At 46.0% G+C, this 24,750-nt stretch overlaps 1 protein-coding gene across 1 annotated transcript in view; it reads left to right on the top strand.

Annotated features, from left to right (window-relative positions):
* The window catches only part of LOC128519304 (low-density lipoprotein receptor-related protein 1B-like), a gene marked incomplete at its 5' end in the record, with an annotated part of 288,531 nt that overhangs the window by 225,436 nt on the left and 38,345 nt on the right, over positions 1–24,750 (top strand). The window contains 15 exons of the mRNA XM_053492987.1: positions 4,406–4,512; positions 4,658–4,805; positions 5,031–5,137; positions 5,522–5,654; positions 14,900–15,022; positions 15,180–15,302; positions 15,411–15,548; positions 15,664–15,786; positions 17,000–17,119; positions 17,245–17,486; positions 17,750–17,961; positions 18,335–18,441; positions 18,656–18,772; positions 20,807–20,980; positions 21,107–21,232. Coding sequence (XP_053348962.1) covers positions 4,406–4,512; positions 4,658–4,805; positions 5,031–5,137; positions 5,522–5,654; positions 14,900–15,022; positions 15,180–15,302; positions 15,411–15,548; positions 15,664–15,786; positions 17,000–17,119; positions 17,245–17,486; positions 17,750–17,961; positions 18,335–18,441; positions 18,656–18,772; positions 20,807–20,980; positions 21,107–21,232 — 2,100 coding nt within the window. The remainder of the gene's footprint in view (positions 1–4,405; positions 4,513–4,657; positions 4,806–5,030; positions 5,138–5,521; positions 5,655–14,899; positions 15,023–15,179; positions 15,303–15,410; positions 15,549–15,663; positions 15,787–16,999; positions 17,120–17,244; positions 17,487–17,749; positions 17,962–18,334; positions 18,442–18,655; positions 18,773–20,806; positions 20,981–21,106; positions 21,233–24,750) is intronic.

The raw sequence follows: 24,750 nt of genomic DNA, 5'->3' as shown, positions 1-24,750 counted from the left end.
TCTTCTTTACAACATTGTTTCAGTTCAGTTCATTGAGGTTTTTGGGCTTTCTCTTATACGCAGCTTATTCTCTTAAAGACCCATGAAAGCTTTTTAGTTGGGTTGAGGTCTGGACTTTGACGTCACACTTTTGGACAGATGTCCTTAGATTTACTCTAGAATATCCAGATATACAGAGGAGTTCATGGTCGCCTCAGTGCAGGTTATTAATAGCAGTGAACCGGAAACATCCTCAGGTCTTTTTGTCTTTAAGGACCGCAATGTGTTTGTGTGTGTGTGTGTGTGTGTGTGTGTGTGTGTGTGTGTGTGTGTGTGCAAGCGAATATACAAACAAAAGAAAGAAAGTGTTGGATAACTCACCAATATGTGCAATAGAAGTGTCTCCGTGTGGCAGATTTCCTTTTGGAAGACGATCTCCACACACTTTCTGTTTTCACGGTGCATTCCTAGGGTTCACGTGCCGATCTGGCAGACATGCATGAAACGGAATTTTATCTCGTGCTCTCGCCAGATCAAAAAGTTTTGGCGTCCACTTCTCAAGCATGCTCCGGCGCTTCTTGTGAATGGGCAGAAGAGACTTTATCTTTTGCTTCTGCAGAAATGGAGATAGCCACCTCAGAGCGCTCCTCTTATGATGACCGAGCGTATGAGCAGTTACTGAAACAAGTAAAAAAATGTGCGGTCGAATAATTACACCTCAACTGGACACTGGGGCGAAAAAAATAAATAAATCCCCCAAGCGCTTAAACTTAGAACTCCCTCTCCTTCTTTGGCGACCTTCATGACGAGTTAACTCATTCATGGAATAAGCCCTATTCAACCAGTGTTTTTGTGCTATTGACATCGATTTATTCAATCTCTCTCCTGAAAGCTCATGCTCCCTGAAAAAGCCCACACTTCCCACCAACCCATGTAGACTAGATCTTCGTTGGTGGGAAAAGCTTTTGGCGGTTTTGCAGGCATACCAGGCTGACCTGCTGAGAGATCTAAGCACTGGCGTGTCTATTGACGACGTGGTGTTTGCAGAGCTACGCCAAGCCACAGATTCATTTCTCTGTGCCACCAAGCAGACGGCCTGTGCTATTGCTGTTCTATGGCTGCTATGGTTGCCACAGAGAGTCATCTGTGGCTTAACCTCACAGGCATCAAGGACAGGGATTGCGTTTATCTCCTTGATGCCTCCATCTCGCCTTCCAGCCTTTTTGGCAATGCCGTAAACCCCACTTTTCAGGTGTTAACACTAGGTTTCGGGAGGCGAAGCTCTACGAGCAGGCCTTTGTGAGATTTCTCCCCTGCCGTGCTCAGGAGTCGGGACCATTGGCCACCCAGGCCCGACCAGGTCCGGTTCTGTCCACGCAAAAAGCGCAAAAGGAGAGTGTGGCGAGCCGAGCACCACCTTGTAGAGATTGGGGCGGGACGCGCTGCGCTTCGCAATCTGTTTCAAAGAGGCTGGACCTCGCTTACGTGCCCAGGACTATGGGGGTGTCTCCCCCGCCGGGAAGGGGCATGTAAAAATTCCAATAAGGAATATAGACTCCTTCCTAGCACCGTCAGGAGGCCGGGCTTCAATGTTCGCCACCACTGGTGTTTTGGGGAGCAGCGGTTTTCAGCAAAATGTTAGGTGCCATGTTTTAGGATTGAGACTCAACGCCGGGAGAGGCGTTCTCTTTCCTGTTCGGAGGACAACGTATTTGGGTGTCATATGGATTTTGATCGCAATGCAGGCACAGCTGTCTCCTACGCGTGTCAAATCCATTCTCAATACCCTAAAGGAAATCAGGCTAGACCAGAAAGTGATTGTCCTTTTCTTTCAGAGGTCTCATGGCAGCTGCGTCCACGGTTATACCTTTGGGCCTTCTGCGGATGAGATCATTTCAGTTGTGTTCATTTTCAGTTTCTGACTTTGGGTCCCACTCTAGGTGCGTCTTGTCGTCACAAGACGCTAACGACAGACGCTTCCCTTACGGGCTTATGGGGTTCGATCTTAGATGGCCGTCCAGCCCAAGGGATCTGGAGAGGTCATCTTCTTGCGTGGCACATTAATTGCCTCAAAATGATGGCTCTATTTCTGGCCCTAAAATATGTCCTCCAACAGTTGAGAGGCTACAATGTCCTAGTGCGGGTGGACAACAATGTGGGTAGACTTGCTGTCCAGACAAGCTGTGACACATGGGGAATCAGACTACTCTGAAGTAGTCAGTCAAATCTGGAAGAGATTTTATGTAGCGGAGGTGGACCTCTTTGACTCGCAAGAAACAGCACAATGCACAACCCTTTAACTACTCTGTGACTGCTTCAGCTCCCCTGGTCTGGATGCGATGGCCAGATTACGCCTTTATGCATTTCCTCTGATAGCTCTGCTTTCGGGAGTCTTGGCAAGGGTTCGTCAACAGAGTTTGTGCCTCTTATTGATGGCGCCCCGTTGGTCGACCAGCGTGTGGTTCTCTCTTCGATGGCTCACTGTAAGTGATTCCAATGAGGAGGGATCTTATGTCCTAGGCGCAGGGAACAATATTTCATCCCCGACCCGAGCTCTGGAACCTTCACGTCTGGCCCCTGAGGGGGACTAATTAAGAGATGCTGGTCTTCCACCCAGCGTAACTGAAACTATTTTAAGTGCTAGGGCTCCCTCCACTAGAAGAACTTATGCCTTTATATGGAGTGTATTTAAAAGTTGGTGCATGGCAAAACATGCAGTCCACTGCCTGTCAGGCTTCTGACTCTTAAGATGTTTTTTCTTATGGCCATTACTTCTTTGAAGAATTGGAGATCTGCAGGCTTTGTCAGTCTCTGCATCCTGCCTAGACTTTGCCCCTGGGCTAGTCAAAGCTATTCTGCATCCTTACCGGACTATCTTCCGAAAGTTCCATTCTCGACCATGCACCCAGTTGTTCTCAAAGCCTTCTGTCATCTGCCTTTTACAGCTCCAAAGCAAGAATGACTTCACTTACTGTGTCCAGTACGTGCTCTTCAGATTTACGTCCACCGGACTAGCCAGTGGTATAAGTCAGAGCAGCTTATATGCAATGGAGGCCGCAACCAGGGGGTGGCCAGCACTAGACAAATGCTGTCACATTGGGTGAGAGATGCCATTGCCCTAGCCTACGAGTCACACTTCGCCTCAAGGAATCAGGGCTTATTTGACCGGGGGATTGCCTCATCAATTGCGCTAGAAAGAGGTGTCATCTTGCAGCAAGTGTGTGATGCAACAGGTTGGTACTCTCCGCACACATTTGTCAGATTTTATAGTTTGGATGCCCATGCTACTCCCGGCTCATGGGTCCTTGAGTCAGCATTCTAAAGTTATGTCTGAGACATTCTTGGCTATTGTGCTCACACGCAACACAATCCTGGGGGTCCAGACCCTTGCAGTGCGGCGGCATTGGTATTCTCGTTCCTATAGCGTTTTCATGCAGCATCGAGTGAAAGGGAACGTTTTGGGTTACTTTGCTGTAACCCTGTTTCCTGAAAAAGCGGGAACGAGATGCTGTGCTCCAATGCCGCACTGCTGGCGTGTCTGGACGTCCTTTCAGACAAAAATTGACCTGAGGATGTTTCCGGTTCACTCCTATTTATAACCTGCAGGCCCACCTCATCTAAATGATGTCACCTGACCGAGGTTATATAAGCCAAAATTTGGCGTGTTTGATACACAAATGCTTCACAGCCGGTAGAACAAAGAGATGTTCCCATAGCGTTTTCACGCAGCATCTCGTTCCCGCTTTTTTAGGGAACAGGGTTACAGCAAAGTGACCCGAGATGATCTCCACAATGTTCATAAAAGGTTTTATAACTTTTTCAGGATTAATGTACAGAAACACATCTGAGTGGATCCAGATTAGCAAACTAGGAAAATTTCTGCTTTTATACTCGTAAAGGTCTGAACACCTGCTGATAATCAGTGAATCATGGGCTGATGATTAGGAGCACCAACTACAAGTTACCCTTATTAAATCCTGTGGAGGCAGTGAGGGGGCACTTAGTATTGCCCAAATGTTTCTTATCTATTTAGCTTCATTTCTGTTAAATAAGTAATGGCACTGTGAAAATAGTCATTTGTTGTGTGTGTAAGGTCTTGTTTGCCAAATACTGAAACCTGCTACAATTAGGTGAGTTTGTTATGTTTTCACACAAAAGAAGGTGTGGTGTAAATAAAGGTTGGTGAGTTTGTATTGAATATTGTATATTAAACTATTCATATATAATAATATTTTTGTACTGTATTATATGATAATGTTTAAACCGTTCAGAGGTTATCTCATAATGTTAAGATTTTATTGTTAAAATTTATGACATATATTGTATATGCAGTATATATTTATCCCAGGTTTGTGGTACAGTTTAGCATGATGTGTGTGTGTGTGTGTGTGTGTGTGTGTGTGTGTGTGTGTGTGTTTCCCCTCAGAGCCTTTGACATGCAGCTCAAAAGACTTTGTGTGTGCTAATGGAGAGTGTGTGTCTGCACGTTTCCGCTGTGACGGAGACTCCGACTGCACCGATAACTCAGACGAGGTGTGTGTGTGTGTGTGTGTGTGTGTGTGTGGGAGAGAGAGAGAGAGAGACGAACGTCTTGATGTATAATGTGTAATTGATATTGCGTACTGTTGTTCCCTCTGTGTGTGTGTGTGTGTGTGTGTGTGTGTGTGTGTGTGTGTAGAGGGGCTGTGAGAGCCGCTGTGCTGATGGTCAGTATCAGTGTGAGAATCGGCTGTGTATCTCTGTTAAGTGGGTGTGTGACGGACAGGAGGACTGTAAGAACGGAGAGGACGAGCTCAACTGCAAACCAGCCAACACAGCCATGACTGGTAAACACACACACACACACACACACACACACACATTTTGTCAGCTGTTTTAACACTCACTAAGCTAATCAGAGGATGACACTGAGCACACAACACACAACACTAGCTAGTACTTTTGAGCAGGCCAGACCCACAAGAGACACGAGAGCAGGGTTAGAGACAAGGAAATGCTTTACTACTGTCAGACTCATGTGTGTGTGTGTGTGTGTGTGTGTGTGTGTGTAGCTGGAGCGTCCTGCAGTAAGAGTGAGTATGTGTGTGCAGGAGGAGGCTGTGTGGCGGCGACTTCACGCTGTGACGGCAAGAATGACTGTACAGATGGATCTGACGAGGTCAGTGTGTCTCTCTCTCTCTCACACACACACACACACACACACACACACACACACACACACACACAGTGCTTTTCAAACCTCAGTGGTATAATTTCTATAATTCACACACAGTGTGGAAATTAAAGGCAATTGTAAACAGAGGTTAAAGTTCATGTAGGCTTTATTGTCACTTCAACCATATACAGTTAGTACAAAGTGAAATGAAACAACGTTCCTCCAGGACCAAGGTGCTACATGCAACATAAACTTCAAAAATTCTACATCTAAACATAAAATTACAACATAAACTAACAGAAACTAAAGAAAGACTATCTACAGGGTTTTTTACAGACGGATCTATAAGAGGTTAAGGTGTGTGTGTGTGTGTGTGTGTGTGTACAGGTGAACTGTGCTCGGGAGTGTAATCAGGACGAGTTTGTGTGCCGGAACCGTGCTCACTGTGTTCCTCTGCACTGGAGATGTGACGGCGTCTCTGACTGCCTGGACCACAGCGATGAAGAAAACTGCACACATGGTACGTGTGCAGTCATGTGGCTGTCGACTGCTTCACTGCCTCTTTACTGCTTCACTGCCTCTCTGCTGCTTCACTGCCTCTCTACTGCTTCACTGCCTCTTTACTGCTTCACTGCCTCTCTACTGCTTCACTGATTCACGGCCTCTCTACTGATTCACTGCCTCTCTACTGATTCACTGCCTCTTTACTGCTTCACTGCCTCTCTATTGCTTTACTGCCTCTTAAGTGGTTCACTGATTTCCTGCCTCTCTACTGCTTCACTGATTCACTGCCTCTCTACTAATTCACTGCCTCTTTCCTGCTTCACTGCCTCTCTACTGCTTCACTGATTCACTGCCTCTCTACTGATTCACTGCCTCTTTACTGCTTCACTGCCTCTCTACTGCTTCTACTGCCTCTTAAGTGGTTCACTGATTTCCTGCCTCTCTACTGCTTCACTGAATAACTGCTTTACAGATTCACTGCCTTCACTGCCTCTCTACTGATTCACTGATTCACTGCCTCTCTACTGATTCACTGCCTCTTTACTGCTTCACTGCCTCTCTACTGCTTCTACTGCCTCTTAAGTGGTTCACTGATTTCCTGCCTCTCTACTGCTTCACTGAATAACTGCTTTACAGATTCACTGCCTTCACTGCCTCTCTACTGATTCACTGATTCACTGCCTCTCTACTGATTCACTGCCTCTTTACTGCTTCACTGCCTCTCTATTGCTTTACTGCCTCTCTACTGCTTCACTGATTCACTGCCTCTCTACTAATTCACTGCCTCTTTCCTGCTTCACTGCCTCTCTACTGCTTCACTGATTCACTGCCTCTCTACTGATTCACTGCCTCTTTACTGCTTCACTGCCTCTCTACTGCTTCTACTGCCTCTTAAGTGGTTCACTGATTTCCTGCCTCTCTACTGCTTCACTGAATAACTGCTTTACAGATTCACTGCCTTCACTGCCTCTCTACTGATTCACTGATTCACTGCCTCTCTACTGATTCACTGCCTCTTTACTGCTTCACTGCCTCTCTATTGCTTTACTGCCTCTCTACTGCTTCACTGCTTCACTGCCTCTCTACTGCTTCACTGCCTCTTTACTGCTTCACTGCCTCTTTACTGCTTCACTGCCTCTTTACTGCTTCACTGCCTCTCTACTGCTTCACTGATTCACTGCCTCTCTACTGATTCACTGCCTCTTTACTGCTTCACTGCCTCTCTACTGCTTCACTGATTCACTGCCTCTCTACTGATTCACTGCCTCTTTACTGCTTCACTGCCTCTCTATTGCTTTACTGCCTCTCTACTGCTTCACTGCTTCACTGCCTCTCTACTGCTTCACTGCCTCTTTACTGCTTCACTGCCTCTTTACTGCTTCACTGCCTCTTTACTGCTTCACTGCCTCTCTACTGCTTCACTGCCTCTTTACTGCTTCACTGCCTCTCTACTGCTTCACTGATTCACTGCCTCTCTACTGATTCACTGCCTCTTTACTGCTTCACTGCCTCTCTACTGATTCACTGATTCACTGCCTCTCTACTGATTCACTGCCTCTTTACTGCTTCACTGCCTCTCTATTGCTTCACTGCCTCTTTACTGCTTCACTGCCTCTTTACTGCTTCACTGCCTCTCTGCTGCTTCACTGCCTCTCTACTGCTTCACTGCCTCTTTACTGCTTCACTGCCTCTTTACTGCTTCACTGCCTCTCTACTGCTTCACTGATTCACTGCCTCTCTACTAATTCACTGCCTCTTTCCTGCTTCACTGCCTCTCTGCTGCTTCACTGCCTCTTTACTGTTTCACTGCCTCTTTACTGCTTCACTGCCTCTTTACTGCTTCACTGCCTCTCTACTGCTTCACTGCCTCTCTACTGCTTCACTGCCTCTCTACTGATTCACTGCCTCTTTACGGCTTCTACTGCCTCTTAAGTGGTTCACTGCCTCTTTACTGCTTCACTGCCTCTCTACTGCTTCACTGCTTCACTGCCTCTCTACTGCTTCACTGCCTCTTTACTGCTTCACTGCCTCTTTACTGCTTCACTGCCTCTCTACTGCTTCACTGCCTCTCTACTGCTTCACTGCCTCTTTACTGCTTCACTGCCTCTCTACTGCTTCACTGATTCACGGCCTCTCTACTGATTCACTGCCTCTTTACTGATTTACTGCCTCTGTACTGCTTCACTGCCTCTTTACTGTTTCACTGCCTCTCTACTGCTTCACTGCCTCTTTACTGCTTCACTGCCTCTCTACTGCTTCACTGCCTCTCTACTGCTTCACTGCCTCTCTACTGATTCACTGCCTCTTTACGGCTTCTACTGCCTCTTAAGTGGTTCACTGCCTCTTTACTGCTTCACTGCCTCTCTACTGCTTCACTGCTTCACTGCCTCTCTACTGCTTCACTGCCTCTTTACTGCTTCACTGCCTCTTTACTGCTTCACTGCCTCTCTACTGCTTCACTGCCTCTCTACTGCTTCACTGCCTCTTTACTGCTTCACTGCCTCTCTACTGCTTCACTGCCTCTCTACTGCTTCACTGCCTCTTTACTGCTTCACTGCCTCTCTACTGCTTCACTGATTCACAGCCTCTCTACTGATTCACTGCCTCTTTACTGATTTACTGCCTCTGTACTGCTTCACTGCCTCTTTACTGTTTCACTGCCTCTCTACTGCTTCACTGCCTCTCTACTGCTTCACTGCCTCTTTACTGCTTCACTGCCTCTCTACTGCTTCACTGCCTCTTTACTGTTTCACTGCCTCTCTACTGCTTCACTGCCTCTTTACTGCTTCACTGCCTCTCTACTGCTTCACTGCCTCTCTACTGCTTCACTGCCTCTCTACTGCTTCACTGCCTCTCTACTGCTTCACTGCCTCTTTACTGCTTCACTGCCTCTCTACTGCTTCACTGATTCACTGCCTCTCTACTGATTCACTGCCTCTTTACTGCTTCACTGCCTCTCTACTGTTTCACTGCCTCTCTACTGCTTCACTGCCTCTTTACTGCTTCACTGCCTCTCTACTGATTCACTGCCTCTTTACGGCTTCACTGCCTCTCTACTGATTCACTGCCTCTTTACGGCTTCACTGCCTCTTTACTGCTTCACTGCCTCTCTACTGATTCACTGCCTCTTTACTGCTTCACTGACTCTCTACTGCTTCACTGCCTCTCTACTGCTTCACTGCCTCTTTACTGCTTCACTGCCTCTCTACTGCTTCACTGATTCACTGCCTCTTTACTGCTTCACTGCCTCTTTACTGCTTCACTGCCTCTCTACTGCTTCACTGATTCACTGCCTCTCTACCGCTTCACTGCCTCTTTACTGATTCACTGCCTCTCTACTGCTTCACTGCCTCTTTACTGCTTCACTGCCTCTTTACTGCTTCACTGCCTCTCTACTGCTTCACTGATTTACTGCCTCTCTACTAATTCACTGCCTCTTTCCTGCTTCACTGCCTCTCTACTGCTTCACTGATTCACTGCCTCTCCACTGATTCACTGCCTCTCTACTGATTCACTGCCTCTTTACTGCTTCTACTGCCTCTTAAGTGGTTCACTGATTTCCTGCCTCTCTACTGCTTCACTGAATAACTGCTTTACAGATTCACTGCCTTCACTGCCTCTCTACTGCTTTTACTGCCTCTTAAGTGGTTCACTGATTTCCTGCCTCTCTACTGCTTCACTGAATAACTGCTTTACAGATTCACTGCCTCTCTACTGCTTCACTGCCTCTCTACTGCTTCACTGCCTCTTTACTGCTTCACTGCCTCTCTACTGCTTCACTGCCTCTCTACTGCTTCACTGCCTCTTTACTGCTTCACTGCCTCTCTACTGATTCACTGCCTCTTTACTGCTTCACTGCCTCTCTACTGATTCACTGCCTCTTTACTGCTTCACTGACTCTCTACTGCTTCACTGCCTCTCTACTGCTTCACTGCCTCTTTACTGCTTCACTGCCTCTCTACTGCTTCACTGATTCACTGCCTCTTTACTGCTTCACTGCCTCTTTACTGCTTCACTGCCTCTTTACTGCTTCACTGATTTACTGCCTCTCTACTGCTTCACTGCCTCTTTACTGCTTCACTGCCTCTTTACTGCTTCACTGCCTCTCTGCTGCTTCACTGCCTCTCTACTGCTTCACTGCCTCTTTACTGCTTCACTGCCTCTCTACTGCTTCACTGATTCACTGCCTCTCTACTGATTCACTGCCTCTTTACCGCTTCACTGCCTCTTTACTGATTCACTGCCTCTCTACTGCTTCACTGCCTCTTTACTGCTTCACTGATTCACTGCCTCTCTACTAATTCACTGCCTCTTTCCTGCTTCACTGCCTCTCTGCTGCTTCACTGCCTCTTTACTGTTTCACTGCCTCTTTACTGCTTCACTGCCTCTTTACTGCTTCACTGCCTCTCTACTGCTTCACTGCCTCTCTACTGCTTCACTGCCTCTCTACTGATTCACTGCCTCTTTACGGCTTCTACTGCCTCTTAAGTGGTTCACTGCCTCTTTACTGCTTCACTGCCTCTCTACTGCTTCACTGCTTCACTGCCTCTCTACTGCTTCACTGCCTCTTTACTGCTTCACTGCCTCTTTACTGCTTCACTGCCTCTCTACTGCTTCACTGCCTCTCTACTGCTTCACTGCCTCTTTACTGCTTCACTGCCTCTCTACTGCTTCACTGATTCACGGCCTCTCTACTGATTCACTGCCTCTTTACTGATTTACTGCCTCTGTACTGCTTCACTGCCTCTTTACTGTTTCACTGCCTCTCTACTGCTTCACTGCCTCTTTACTGCTTCACTGCCTCTCTACTGCTTCACTGCCTCTCTACTGCTTCACTGCCTCTCTACTGATTCACTGCCTCTTTACGGCTTCTACTGCCTCTTAAGTGGTTCACTGCCTCTTTACTGCTTCACTGCCTCTCTACTGCTTCACTGCTTCACTGCCTCTCTACTGCTTCACTGCCTCTTTACTGCTTCACTGCCTCTTTACTGCTTCACTGCCTCTCTACTGCTTCACTGCCTCTCTACTGCTTCACTGCCTCTTTACTGCTTCACTGCCTCTCTACTGCTTCACTGCCTCTCTACTGCTTCACTGCCTCTTTACTGCTTCACTGCCTCTCTACTGCTTCACTGATTCACGGCCTCTCTACTGATTCACTGCCTCTTTACTGATTTACTGCCTCTGTACTGCTTCACTGCCTCTTTACTGTTTCACTGCCTCTCTACTGCTTCACTGCCTCTTTACTGCTTCACTGATTTACTGCCTCTCTACTAATTCACTGCCTCTTTCCTGCTTCACTGCCTCTCTACTGCTTCACTGATTCACTGCCTCTCCACTGATTCACTGCCTCTCTACTGATTCACTGCCTCTTTACTGCTTCTACTGCCTCTTAAGTGGTTCACTGATTTCCTGCCTCTCTACTGCTTCACTGAATAACTGCTTTACAGATTCACTGCCTTCACTGCCTCTCTACTGCTTTTACTGCCTCTTAAGTGGTTCACTGATTTCCTGCCTCTCTACTGCTTCACTGAATAACTGCTTTACAGATTCACTGCCTCTCTACTGCTTCACTGCCTCTCTACTGCTTCACTGCCTCTTTACTGCTTCACTGCCTCTCTACTGCTTCACTGCCTCTCTACTGCTTCACTGCCTCTTTACTGCTTCACTGCCTCTCTACTGATTCACTGCCTCTTTACTGCTTCACTGCCTCTCTACTGATTCACTGCCTCTTTACTGCTTCACTGACTCTCTACTGCTTCACTGCCTCTCTACTGCTTCACTGCCTCTTTACTGCTTCACTGCCTCTCTACTGCTTCACTGATTCACTGCCTCTTTACTGCTTCACTGCCTCTTTACTGCTTCACTGCCTCTTTACTGCTTCACTGATTTACTGCCTCTCTACTGCTTCACTGCCTCTTTACTGCTTCACTGCCTCTTTACTGCTTCACTGCCTCTCTGCTGCTTCACTGCCTCTCTACTGCTTCACTGCCTCTTTACTGCTTCACTGCCTCTCTACTGCTTCACTGATTCACTGCCTCTCTACTGATTCACTGCCTCTTTACCGCTTCACTGCCTCTTTACTGATTCACTGCCTCTCTACTGCTTCACTGCCTCTTTACTGCTTCACTGCCTCTCTACTGCTTCACTGATTCACTGCCTCTCTACTGATTCACTGCCTCTTTCCTGCTTCACTGCCTCTCTACTGCTTCACTGATTCACTGCCTCTCTACTGATTCACTGCCTCTTTACTGCTTCACTGCCTCTCTACTGCTTCTACTGCCTCTTAAGTGGTTCACTGATTTCCTGCCTCTCTACTGCTTCACTGAATAACTGCTTTACAGATTCACTGCCTTCACTGCCTCTCTACTGCTTTTACTGCCTCTTAAGTGGTTCACTGATTTCCTGCCTCTCTACTGCTTCACTGAATAACTGCTTTACAGATTCACTGCCTCTCTACTGCTTCACTGATTCACTACCTCTCTACCTTCACTACCTCTCTACTACTTCACTGAATCACTGCTGCTTAACTGTTTTACTAAATCACTGCCTCTCTACTGATTCACTGATTCATTGCCACTGAACTGCTTCACTGATTCATTGCCTCTCTACCACCTTACTGATTTACTGCCTCTCTATTGATTCACTGATTCACTGCCTCTCTACTGATTCACAGATTCATTGCCAATCAACTACTTTGTGTGTGTGTGTGTGTGTGTGTGTGTGTGTGTGTGTGTGTAAGGACAGTGTCATTATGTTGGTATACAGCAGAATTAGGAGTGTAGTACTGCTTTACTGCTTCACTGACTCTCCACTGCTTCACTGCCTCATGAGACAAAAGAGTTTGGTTCAGTGCTGATGTCTCATAGCCCTCGGGTGACCCTAATGTTTTTGATACAGGTTGTCTATTGGATTTTTCTGGTGCCGGTACGACGCATTTGTAGCGTTGGGTCTCAGCTAATAATTTAGTACATTAGTATAGTATGAGTATAATGCCAATTTGTGGACCAGCGTCACAGAAGGATAGATTCGCTGCAGAGAAGAATGCAACAACAACCGTGAATTGACTTAAGAGTCGTTTCTCTGACCACACACCATGTATTTGTAACAACTCAGGTGAGTTAAGATGTCTTGATATAAGGTAGCAACCAACAAAATAAAATAAATTCACATTCAAATACGCCAATTCTCAATTTTGCTGTAACATGTTTGGTTTTGCAGGTTTCACAAACTCTTTTTTTAAACTGGTTTCTCAACAAGGTGAGTTAGCATACTGTCTTTCCAACATTTAAATCAAATCATATCAATGAACAAACATTATTATCATCCTTGGTTCACCCTTATTTTTCTTTGAAACCACTAGTATTTAAATACAAATTAGTTTAACAACAACAAAACAACACTTCTTAATTAAGTGATCTTAATCTCTTATGGGAACAGTCTTTAGCTCAAATATGGATGTGAGATTTTATTGTCTCTGAGCTGTCGATAAAGAAAAACAAAAATTGTCTCTCCAGCAGAAAAATTTGAGAACAAGCAGAGTTGTTCGATTCCCTACCGTTCGCAGAGTTCAGAATTACTTGTTTTTCTTTCAGGTGAAAAAAAGAATTATCCAAGAAAGTCTCAAGGGAGGCTCGCCAGTCCAAACCCTCCTCAGAACCGCCGGAAGGCCGGGACAGATCCAGAACACAGGCAACAGAACGTCCCGTCACAAGGAAAACTGCAATCAACCTCAAATTGAAATTTCCAAACAAGGAAAAAAAACCTGACCTTGAACAGACGAGATCACGAATAATATCATAAATATCTTCATTGTACATCATGCAATTTAAACAGTACTTAGATATGTACATGCATTCCTCAAATAAAGAGTATATACTCTACATACACACTGTCTGTAATCATTTGACCACTTCGCTTTATATAATTACACAGTTAGCTGCCATTTTATCAATACAACATTACACAGTTCCTTCTCCCGTGTCTAAATCCTCCTCTCTTCCTAAAACACTTCAGAGAGGTTTGGATGCTTTGCTTCTCCGGCAACGCTTTTCTCTCACCCTTTTTAACCAAAAATACACTCAGTAACTCTCAATATCAAAGTCACTCGTAATTAACATAAAATATATAAAGCATAAATTAAGTAATAAAGTGTGTTTTTTTACTCACGTAAGCAACATGTCGTGAAAGACCTCGCTCATTAGGAGTGTGTGCGCGAGAGATTTTTTTAAGCTGCACGCACACACCTGGTGTGAAAAACCGGAACTTGCTGCATTTCCGCACTCCTATTGGTCCGCCTCAAGTTCAAGTTTAATTATTATTAATCACATTAATTTGCAACTTAAGAATATATACAGTTATTATTTATTAAATTACTGTTCATTTATATTTGATTTATCCTTCCAAAGAATTTATTTATTTATTTATTTATTTATTTTTGTTACATCATCTTGTCAGTTTTTTCCCCCGTTACTTCCGGTAACCTGGTTACACATTACATCTTTTACACTTTTACAACATTTTATTTTCCCTTTGTCCATTCTCCCACCTTTTTACCCTGACAGTGTAGAGACCTGGACATCTCCGGTGTGTATATGATCTATAACGCTACGGTTGGTGTGTGTGTGTGTCCTGCTCATCACTCCAGATGTTCTCTCCACTCCGAGTCTGTTAGATGATTAACATTTGAGTGATGACGCTACACACTGTCATAATGTTCCCAGTCTTTCTGCTTTAAATTAATCATTAAAGAGCGCTCAGGCGGGTAAATGAGGGGAGAGACACGGTCCACAGAGACATGGTTCACAGAGACACGGTCCACAGAGACATGGTTCACAGAGACACGGTCACACGCTGGTTAACCAAAAGTGTCCTGATTCCACCAGAAACCAGTAGCAGTGCAGGGAGCCGAGACGTCTGTGCAATTTACTGAGGACACACACATCATTACACTCCTAATTCTGCTGTATACCAACATAATGACACTGTCTCCTGTCCTTACACACACACACACACACACACACACACACACACACACCCACACACACACACATGAATGAACCAGATGAAAGGCTTCATCTCAGTGTTTGGAAAAATTGCAGCCGTATTTTTAGGACACAAAAAGCACCTGTGACATGTTTTTTAGTGTCTCAACACCTGTGTGTGTGTGTGTGTGTGTGTGTGTGTGTGTGTGTACGTGTGCACGCGTGTGTGCTCTTAAACCCTAGCTATAATGCTACCCTGCTGCATGTTGTTCTTGTGCAGGTGTAGTGACGTGCCGTCCTGACGAGTTTGCGTGCAGTAACACACTGTGTAAGTTGCGCGCGTGTCTGTGTGACGGCGAGGACGACTGTGGGGACAACTCAGACGAGGATCTGGACATGTGTGGTGCGTTAATACTCTGCACACGCGCTCAACACGTGTCCAGAAAAACATTTGACAATGGGGTGTTTACATCTGGACGTTTGTATCAGGCTGTATAAACTAATTCAGTGTGTGTGTGTGTGTGTGTGTGTGTGTGTGTGTGTGGTTTCTGCTTCTGCAGTGAAGTTCCCATGTCCTGAGACGAGATCTTTCCGCTGCAGAAACAACAGAGTGTGTGTGCGCATGGTGCAGGTGTGTAACGGAGAGAACGACTGCGGGGACAACTCTGACGAAGAGGAGTGTGGTGAGACATGTGTGTGCACACACACACACACACACACACACACACGCACACACACTATTCCCTGTTCACAAGTTGCCTTTAAGCTCATTATATCTCCCTTTGTGGCAGTGGAAGTGGGCGGAGTTAGTGTGTGTGGGAAGGCGGAGTTTTCGTGTGTGAGCGGTCGCTGTGTCTCGACCGAGCTGCAGTGTGATCTGTTTGATGACTGTGGAGACGGAGGGTCAGACGAGCACAATTGTAAACCATGTGAGATACACACACACACACACACACACACAAACACACAAACAAAGTTTGATATATTCATATTTGGTGTATATATATATATATATATGTGTGTGTGTGTGTGTGTGTCTTACAGTGGAAGCAGGCTGTACAGGAAGTGTGTGTGGAGACGATGCTTTCTGCAATCAGACAGCAGGCCGAGCAGTGTGTGTGTGCAGAGCGGGCTTCAGGAGAGACCGGAGGAGTAAACAGTGTGAAGGTACAGAGAGAGACAGGGGGAGAGAGACAGAGAGAGAGACAGGGGGAGAGACAGGGGGAGACAGAGGGAGACAGAGAGAGAGACAGGGGGAGACAGAGACAGGGGAGAGAGACAGAGAGAGAGAGACAAAGAGAGAGACAGGGGGAGAGACAGGGGGAGACAGAGAGAGAGAGAGACAGGGGAGAGCGACAAAGAGAGAGACAAGGGGGAGAGACAGGGGGAGACAGAGAGAGAGAGAGACAGGGGGAGAGACAGGGGGAGAGAGAAAGGGGGAAAGACAGGGGGAGAGAAAGAGAGAGAGAGACAGGGGGAGAGACAGAGAGAGAGAGACAGGGGGAGACAGAGAGAGACAAGGGGAGAGGCAGAGAGAGAGACAGGGGGAGAGACAGAGAGAGAGACAGAGAGAGAGACTGGGGGAGACAGAGAGAGACAGGGGAGAGAGACAGAGAGAGACACAGGGGGAGACAGAGAGAGAGACAGGGAGAGAGACAGAGGGAGAGACAGGAGGAGACAGAGAGAGAGACAGGGGGAGACAGAGAGAGAGACAGGGGGAGAGACAGGAGGAGACAGAGAGAGAGACAGGGGGAGACAGAGAGAGACACAGGGGGAGACATAGAGAGAGACAGGGGAGAGACAGGGGGAGAGACAGAGAGAGACACAGGGGGAGACAGAGAGAGACAGGGGAGACAGAGAGAGAGACACAGGGGGAGACAGAGAGAGAGACAGAGGGAGAGACAGGAGGAGACAGAGAGAGAGACAGGGGGAGACAGAGAGAGAGACAGGGGGAGAGACAGGAGGAGACAGAGAGAGAGACAGGGGGAGACAGAGAGAGACACAGGGGGAGACATAGAGAGAGACAGGGGGAGAGACAGGGGGAGAGTCAGGAGGAGACAGAGAGAGAGACAGGGGGAGACAGAGAGAGAGACAAGGGGAGAGACAGAGAGAGAGAGACAGGGGGAGAGACAGAGAGAGAGAGACAGTGGGAGAGACAGAGAGAGAGAGAAAGAGAAAATAAAATCTAAAACATTGAATGAAAATGTTTATTGAGCCTAAATACCAGAAAGACATTGTTTAGAAACAAAAGAAGTGTGTAGGCGTGGTCAAATAGTAGTGGGCGGAGTTTGTACAACACAATCAATGATCATGAATTCTCATTTGGACCTTTTCTCTCTCTCTCTCTCTCTCTGTCTCTCTCTCTCTGTGTGTGTGTTAGAGGTAAACGAGTGTGTGTTCTTCGGGACGTGTTCTCAGTACTGTGTGAACACTAAAGGCTCGTATAAGTGCAGCTGCCACAGGAACTTTAAGGAGATTAACGGCGAGTGCATCACTAAAGGTACACGTCAGACCCGCAAGCCCCGCCCACTTCCTGTTTATACATTACCTGTAATACACAATGTCTTTACAAAGCTCTGTGTATGTGTGTGTGTGTCTGTGTGTGTGTGTGTGTGTGTCTTGCAGGGCCGGATGATCAGGTGCTCTACGTAGCAAACGACTCAGAGATCCACAGATTTGTTTATCCGTTTAACCGAACACACACACACACACTTTTTGCCCGCTTCACCCAGAACACACACGTGGTCAGCATGGATGCGTTTTTCCACCGCCACAAGTTCATCTGGGCCACTCAGTTTAACCCCGGGGGCATCTTCCACAGAGACCTGGGGGACAGGATCACCAGCCGAAGTCACAGCGGAACTGTAGTGAGTCTCATACACACACACACACACACACACACACACACAGAATGGACTGATCAGTTCACACACTTTACAGAGATCCTCATCTTGACACCTAGGCTTCAGGATGATGAGAGAGGACTGATACCACCTTCACCGCCCCTCTCTCTCTCTCTCTCTCTCTCTCTCTCTCGCTTTCTTATCTTTCTTAATCTCAGTTCTTTCTTCTTTTCCTTTTTTCCCTCCCTCTAACATCGCCCCCCAACCCTCCCACCCACCCCCCGTAGTGTGCAGGTTCCCGGCGGCCGGTTGATCTCTCAGCTGATTGGGTGACGGGCTCTCTGTACTGGATCGAAGGTTCTCCTCCCGCCACCTCGTCCGCTCCGCTCGCGCAGCATCACTCCATCAACGTGGGACGAATGGAAGGAGAGAACTGCACACGGCTCATCACTGACCTGCAGGGGGAGCCGTTCTCCATCGCTGTTAACCCCGCCCGAGGGTGGGTGGTCTCACACACACACACACACACACACGAAATAAATGAATAAGAAACTTAATGATCTATAATTTCCATAATGTTTGATAATTTATTTAAGATGATTAATATTTAAACAATTAAAAATCATATGTGTTTAGATTATGTTTAATAATTGGAGCGTAAGAACGTGAGATTTATTTTGAACCGACCCGATTCCATCTGATGGATCAGTGTGTGATGTTTAGCTGATGCTTCACGTCAGTGTGTTATTCATGTCTCACACAGCAGATTTGAAACTCTCACACACCCTGCACATCACACACCACACATACAAATGGCACAGTACAGGAGCGAGTGTGTGTGTGTGTGTGTGTGTGTGTGTGTGTGTGTTCAGGATGATGTACTGGTGTGTGGTCGGTGATCGCTCTCACATCGAGGAGTCAGCGATGGATGGATCACTGAGACGTGTTTTATTAGAAAAGAACCTGCGCCGCCCTACAGGTGTGTGTGTGTGGTTACTTCTGTTTTATTCTCTTACACACACACACGCACACACACACACAGTCCCTGTAACTCACCACTCATTAGAACGTAATAAACACTACAGCTCTGATTTATTTAATTAGCAGTATTCATAATTACTCAGCATCAACATATATATATTTTTTTTATAATATATTTAATTGTGTGTGTGTGTGTGTGTGTGTGTGTGTAGGTTTGGCCATTGATTATTATGGTGAAAGAGTGTACTGGGCTGACTCTGAGCTCTCCGTCATCGGCAGCGTCAAGTTCGATGGATCAGACGCTCAGGTGGCCGCCGGCACCAAACACGGTGAGACAGACAGACAGACAGACAGACAGATAGACAGACAGAGACAGACAGACAGACAGACAGACGGTAGCTATAGAGCTACCAAAGGCAGAAAGAGAGCAATACATACTGAAATACATACAGAGAAAGATATAGACAGAAAGACACAGATATATAAAATGCCTGTGAATATTATTTAAATTTTTTTTACTGTTACTATTTCTTTTCTGCAATATAATCATATGACCAAGTTTGACCCTAATGGCTTTCCGTAATCGCAGCACAGTTACCCAGATATGTGTAAAAGTGGGACTAAGATGAGAAGCAAGACGACTGAGGAAACATCACCAGGTGCTGAACGGCAGGTTTCATTATAAACAGCTTCTGGATTGAAGTTTAATCCGGGTTTAAGCCCCGCCCATCGGTGGGTTGCCACACCCCATCCACCACATGCAGTGCTGGTCCTGTTCTAGAGATTTTAATTGGATATTAATGTATGAGATACACTATATTGCCAAAAGTATTGGCTCCCCTGCCATCACATACGAATGAACTGAAGTAACATCCGATTCTTAATCCATAGGGTTTAATATGATGTTGGCTCCGCCCCCTGTGCAGCTATAACAGATTCAACCCCCCTGTAAATACTTTCCACAAGGTTTAGGAGTGTGTTTATGGGAATTTTTGACCGTTCTTCCAGAAGAGCATTTGTGAGGTCGGACACTGATGTTGAACGACAAGGCGTGGCTCACAGTCTCCGCCCTAATTCATCCCAATGGTGTTCTATCGAGTTGAGGTCAGGACTTGAGGTCAAGTTCTTCCACACCAAACTCACTCATCCATTCTTTATGGACCTAGCTTTGTGCACTGGTGGACAGTCATGTTGGAACAGGAAGTGGCCATCTCCAAACTGATCCCACAAAGTTGGAAGCATGAAATGGTCCAAATGTCTTGTTATGCTGAAGCAAGAGTTTCTTTCACTGGATCTAAGGGGTTGAGCCGAACTCCTAAAATACAAACTTTACACAAAACTTTACACTTGGCACAATGCAGTCAGACAAGTATCGTTCTCCTGGAAACTGCCAAACCCAGACTCATCCATCAGATCACCAGACAGAGAAGCGTGATTCGTCACTCCAGAGAACATGACTTTGTTGCTCCAGAGTCCAGTAACGTCGTGCTTTACACCACTGCATCCGATGCTCTGCACTGCACTCTGTGGTTTAGGGTTTGGATGCAGCTGCTCGACTGTGGAAACCCCCTCCATGAAGCTCTCAACTCACTGTTCTTAAGCTAATCTAAAGGCCCGAGGTCTGTAGTTATTGACTCTGCAGAAAAGTGGCAACCGCTGTGCCCTATGTGTCTCAGGCCCTGTGACTGGACTTATTGCACGAGTGGAATACAGTGAGATCCTAAAACCGACCTGTTCTTTTACATGTGTGTGTAGAAGTGTTCTGCATGCCTACTCTAGGTGCTTGTATATGTGTGTATATATACAGATAGAGGGCAGCATGGTGGTGTAGTGGTTAGCACTGTCACCATGCACCTCCAGGGTCTGGGTTCGAGTTTGCATGCTCCCCTGTTTGGTGGGTTTCCTTCGGGTACGCCGCTTTCCTCCCACTGATTCAAAGTGTGTGTGTGTCCTGCGATGCATTGTCACCCTGTCCAGGGTATACTTGGCCTCGTGTCCTAAGCCTTCTGGTCCCCGCGACCCTGAGTACAGGATAAAGTGGTATAGTAGATGAGTGAGTGAGTGACACACAGAGAGAAAGTCAGACAGACAGATAGATGTTAAGGCCGTATAAGAGTAAAGTGCAGCTAGAGCAGCAGTAAGTATTTAAATATAACCATTTCATGTATCTCCATACTGAATCACAAATAGATGTTTAGAATTGTAAACAAACCTGAGAAAAATGTAATATAGAATCAGGAATTCAAATCGAATGGTGATAATACAGTATCAGGTGATTTCTGTACCTTGTGATTAGTCACAGGACATAATTCCTATGCTGTAGTACAGTGTGTGTGTGTGTGTGTGTGTGTGATCCTCCGCAGGCGTTTCTCAGCCGTTCCGTATCGATGTGTTTGAGGATTACGTGTACGCCACGGCTCTGAATCAGCACGTGTTCCGCGTGCACAAGTACGGCAGACAGCACGCCGTCACGCTCCAGCTGCCTGTGCAGAGAGCCTCCAGTGTGCTGGTGTTTCACCGATATAAACAACAAGAGGGTGAGACAGCTTGGGAGAACTCACTAACCTGCTGACCTGGGGAGGGTGAGACACCTCGGGATAACTCCTCCCCCTCTCCCTCCCTCTCTCTCTCTCTCTCTCTCTCTCTCTCTCTCTCTCTCTCAGTGTTAAACCCGTGTGTAAGGATGAACTGTGACTTCCTGTGTCTGTTGAACCCGAGCGGGGCGAGGTGTGTGTGTCCTGACGGGAAATCTCTCATCAACAGGACGTGTGTGGACACCAGCAGTAAAGGTATGTCTCACATCCTCAGTCACATGACACGCTGACCCGAGAGAGACTTTTTGACTTTTTACGATCCTTTATTTTACAAATTTTGTTGTATAAAAATAGAATGAGGATAGATTGGTTAAAAATGAGTGAGTAAATAGATAAACAAATAAATAAATAAATAAGACATTTTTTAGACATTGTAATTATTCTTTTAAACATTCATAGTTATTGTGTTTGTTTTTTTTTTTTTTTTTTGTGTTCTTTTTTCAGTTTAAGTTTGGTGTAAAGATTAGTTCATTATCTTCTACTGAACACAGGGTCTCTCCACAACACCATATTGTTTTAAACATGTCCATGTCTTTCATGTTTTTGTAGAAATTGAAATCGATTAAAATTCTTGATTTAATAAGTCTGGAGAAGATCTTTTGGGGATCACAGTCTGTGCTTTGTGCCAACTTATTTTTTCTGCTTATGTATATTGCCATTTTGGCCTGACCAATGGTAAAATTAATAAGCTGGCATTTAAAACTCTTTCTCCGGACATATTTAAAACCAAGAATAAAAAACTGGTGATTAAAATCTACATGCAGTGGTAAAAAGATGCGTTTTAAAAGGTTAAACAAGGGCGACAATCTGGAACAATGTATAAAAGCATGAAAAACAGTTTCTCTCTGTGAACAAAAGGGGCATTCTTGTGTTATTTCTGGATTTAAAATAGAGATAAAAGAGTTCACAGAGACAATTCCGTGTAAAATCCTCCATTGGAGGTCAGCAAACTTTTTGGTTAATGGTGGTTTATACAGTGCTCTCCACTCTGGTTTAATATCATTATTAAAACCCAATTCAGTGCGCCATGGGGTGTCCACCCTCCCATTCAGTTTTTTCTTGTTTAAAACCTTCACACAAGCTTTGTACAGAACCTTACCAGACACTGTCTCAAAGTTCATCTCGTCCTCACCCTTGTGCTCCAGGAGGGGGCCGCCGTATCCCTCTAGGTCTGGAGTTATGATTAGCTGTGGAAAGGGTTCCTCTTCTGTAGAGCTGGTCTCGTTTCTTGTATATTCTATCAGCTGAACTCGTTCCTCCGACGTTAGGGTGGTTCTCCATCGATGCAGGAGTTGGTTGGCGACCCGTTGAGACCGGAGTCCCATGTGTGCTGCCAAGTCCTCTGCTCGAGACAGGTCTGTTCCAGTGATGTTTACCAGCTGCCGGAGTGTGACGATCCCTGCGGAGACCAGGGTCTTGGATAGTGCTGGGGTGGTTTCACTAGAGATGTCTAGATGTCCTCCACAGACTAGGGGCTCCTCCAGCAGCCAGTGTAAGGTTCTGTTTCCTTTTGCTTGTTTTTTAAAAAAGTTCCAAATTTTAAAAAGTCTTTGATAAAAAACTGGTAATCCAGTCGTGTCCAGTGCTGTGGGGTCCATTAAAAACAGAGATCTGTCCAGTCCGAGTCCTCCCACCGTGCGTAGGAGTGTGAAGGCTGCTGCTCTCCATCCTTCGTCACTGGCACCGGTGAGGAGTCTCTGGATGAACTGCAGACGGAAGGCTGCAGTTCTGCTGGCTAGCTGCACCAGGCCCTGACCTCCTTCCTCTTTAGGCAGGTGAAGCAGGCTTTGTGGTATCCAATGCAGTTTGTCCCAGAAGAAATCTACCAGTAGGGCCTGTATGCTCGCTAGCAGGTTTGGTGGTGGGTCCATACATGCCAGTTTATGCCACAGGGACGATGCTGCTAGGTTGTTGATGACCAGCACTCGTCCTCTGTAAGACATTTTTGGGACCAACCACTTCCATCTGTTCAGTCTGCCTTTTATGCCTTCAACAATACCCTCCCAGTTTTTGTTTAAAAACTCAGCACTACCCAAGTAGACACCCAAGTATTTAAAACCGCTCTTTTTCCACATTAAACCCCCTGGTAGTGTGGGCTGTTCGCCTCCCCATTCTCCTACTAAAATAGCTTCGCTTTTGTTCCAGTTGATTTTAGCCGATGATAAAATCTTAAAATCTTCTAAAACGTCAGTTAAAAAAGTCACATCCATCTGTGTGTTCACCATTACAGCTAGATCATCGGCATAAGCTGAAAGACAGGTTAAAATATTAAAATGAGGTATATTAAAACCAGAAAGCTGATCTCTCAGTTTGCATAAAAGAGGTTCTATTGCCAAGGAATATAGCATGCCTGATAGAGAGCAGCCCTGTCTAATACCTCTGTGTACTTTAAAAGGAACACATAAACCACCATTAACCTTCAGTACACTCTCAATGTCACTATACAATGTTTTGATCATGGCTGTGAAACCTGGGTTGAACCCAAAGCTTTCCAGCACCTTCCACAAATATTCGTGTTCAACCCGGTCAAAAGCCTTTTCCTGGTCCAGCAAAATAAGACCAGTCTTTAAATCCAAAAGTCTAGAGACATCCAAAATATCGCGAATTAAATGTATGTTATCAAAGATGGACCTACCAGGCACGCAGTACGTCTGGTCGTGATGAATGATCTGCTCCAGTACCTTTGTCAGTCTTGAGGCTAATGCTTTTGAGAGTAGTTTGTAGTCAGTGCACAGCAGTGATACCGGGCGCCAGTTTCCCAGGTGCGTCAGGTCTCCCTTTTTTGGCAGTAAGGTCAGGACAGCCCTCCTGCAGCTCACCGGGAGCTTTCCTCCTTTCACGCTGTCCTGCAACACCTCTACTACATCCTGTCCTATTACTGACCAAAAAGTTTTGTAGAACTCTGCAGGGAGACCGTCTATACCTGGCGCCCGCCCGTTCTTCAGACCTTGGAGAGCCTCCTGAATCTCTGCCAGCGTCAGTTCTGTTGCCATGTCTGTGGCCGTTTGTTCTGACAATTTGGGCAGATTTTAAAAAGGTCTCCTCCATTGCATGTGCTTCTGACCACTCACTACTATACAGCTTTGAGTAGAAGCTGTTTGTCTGCTTGCGAATTTCAGTGGGCTCTGATACGAGATCCCCTGATTCTGATCGCACAGCATGTATGATTCTTTTCTGTCCATTTTTTTGTTCTAGACCAAAAAAGAACTTGGAAGGAGCATCCATTTCCGTAGCATGTTTAAAACGTGAGCGGACCAGCGCCCCCTGTGCTGCAGTGCCCAGCAGGTCGCTCATTACGGCTTTTTTGTTTTTGAGGCTTTCAATATTTCCTCGATCTCCTGTGGTCTCCAAACTCTGGAGTTCCACTATTTCGGTCTCTAGAGCTCTCATTGATCTAACAATGTCTTTTGTGACATTAAGAGTGTACTGTTGACAGAAAACTTTTGTTTGTGCTTTAGCTAAATCCCACCATTGCTGTAGAGAGCTAAAATCAGCTTTTTGTGATTTAAGACTGGCCCATAAATAAGTAAAAGACTCAATAAAATTGGCATCTTCTAAAAGTACAGTATTAAAATGCCAGTAGGCACTCTTAGGTTTTAGGTTTTTCCTACTGACTGTACACTGCACCATGCTATGGTCGGAGATGCCTACTGGGGTAATAAAACATTTCGTAAAATAAGACAGTTGATGTTTAAAACAATAAAATCTATCGA

The sequence above is a fragment of the Clarias gariepinus genome, chromosome 3, assembly GCF_024256425.1.
Source record: "Clarias gariepinus isolate MV-2021 ecotype Netherlands chromosome 3, CGAR_prim_01v2, whole genome shotgun sequence".
NCBI lineage: Eukaryota > Metazoa > Chordata > Actinopteri > Siluriformes > Clariidae > Clarias > Clarias gariepinus.
This window is presented reverse-complemented; position numbering and strand designations above follow the sequence as displayed.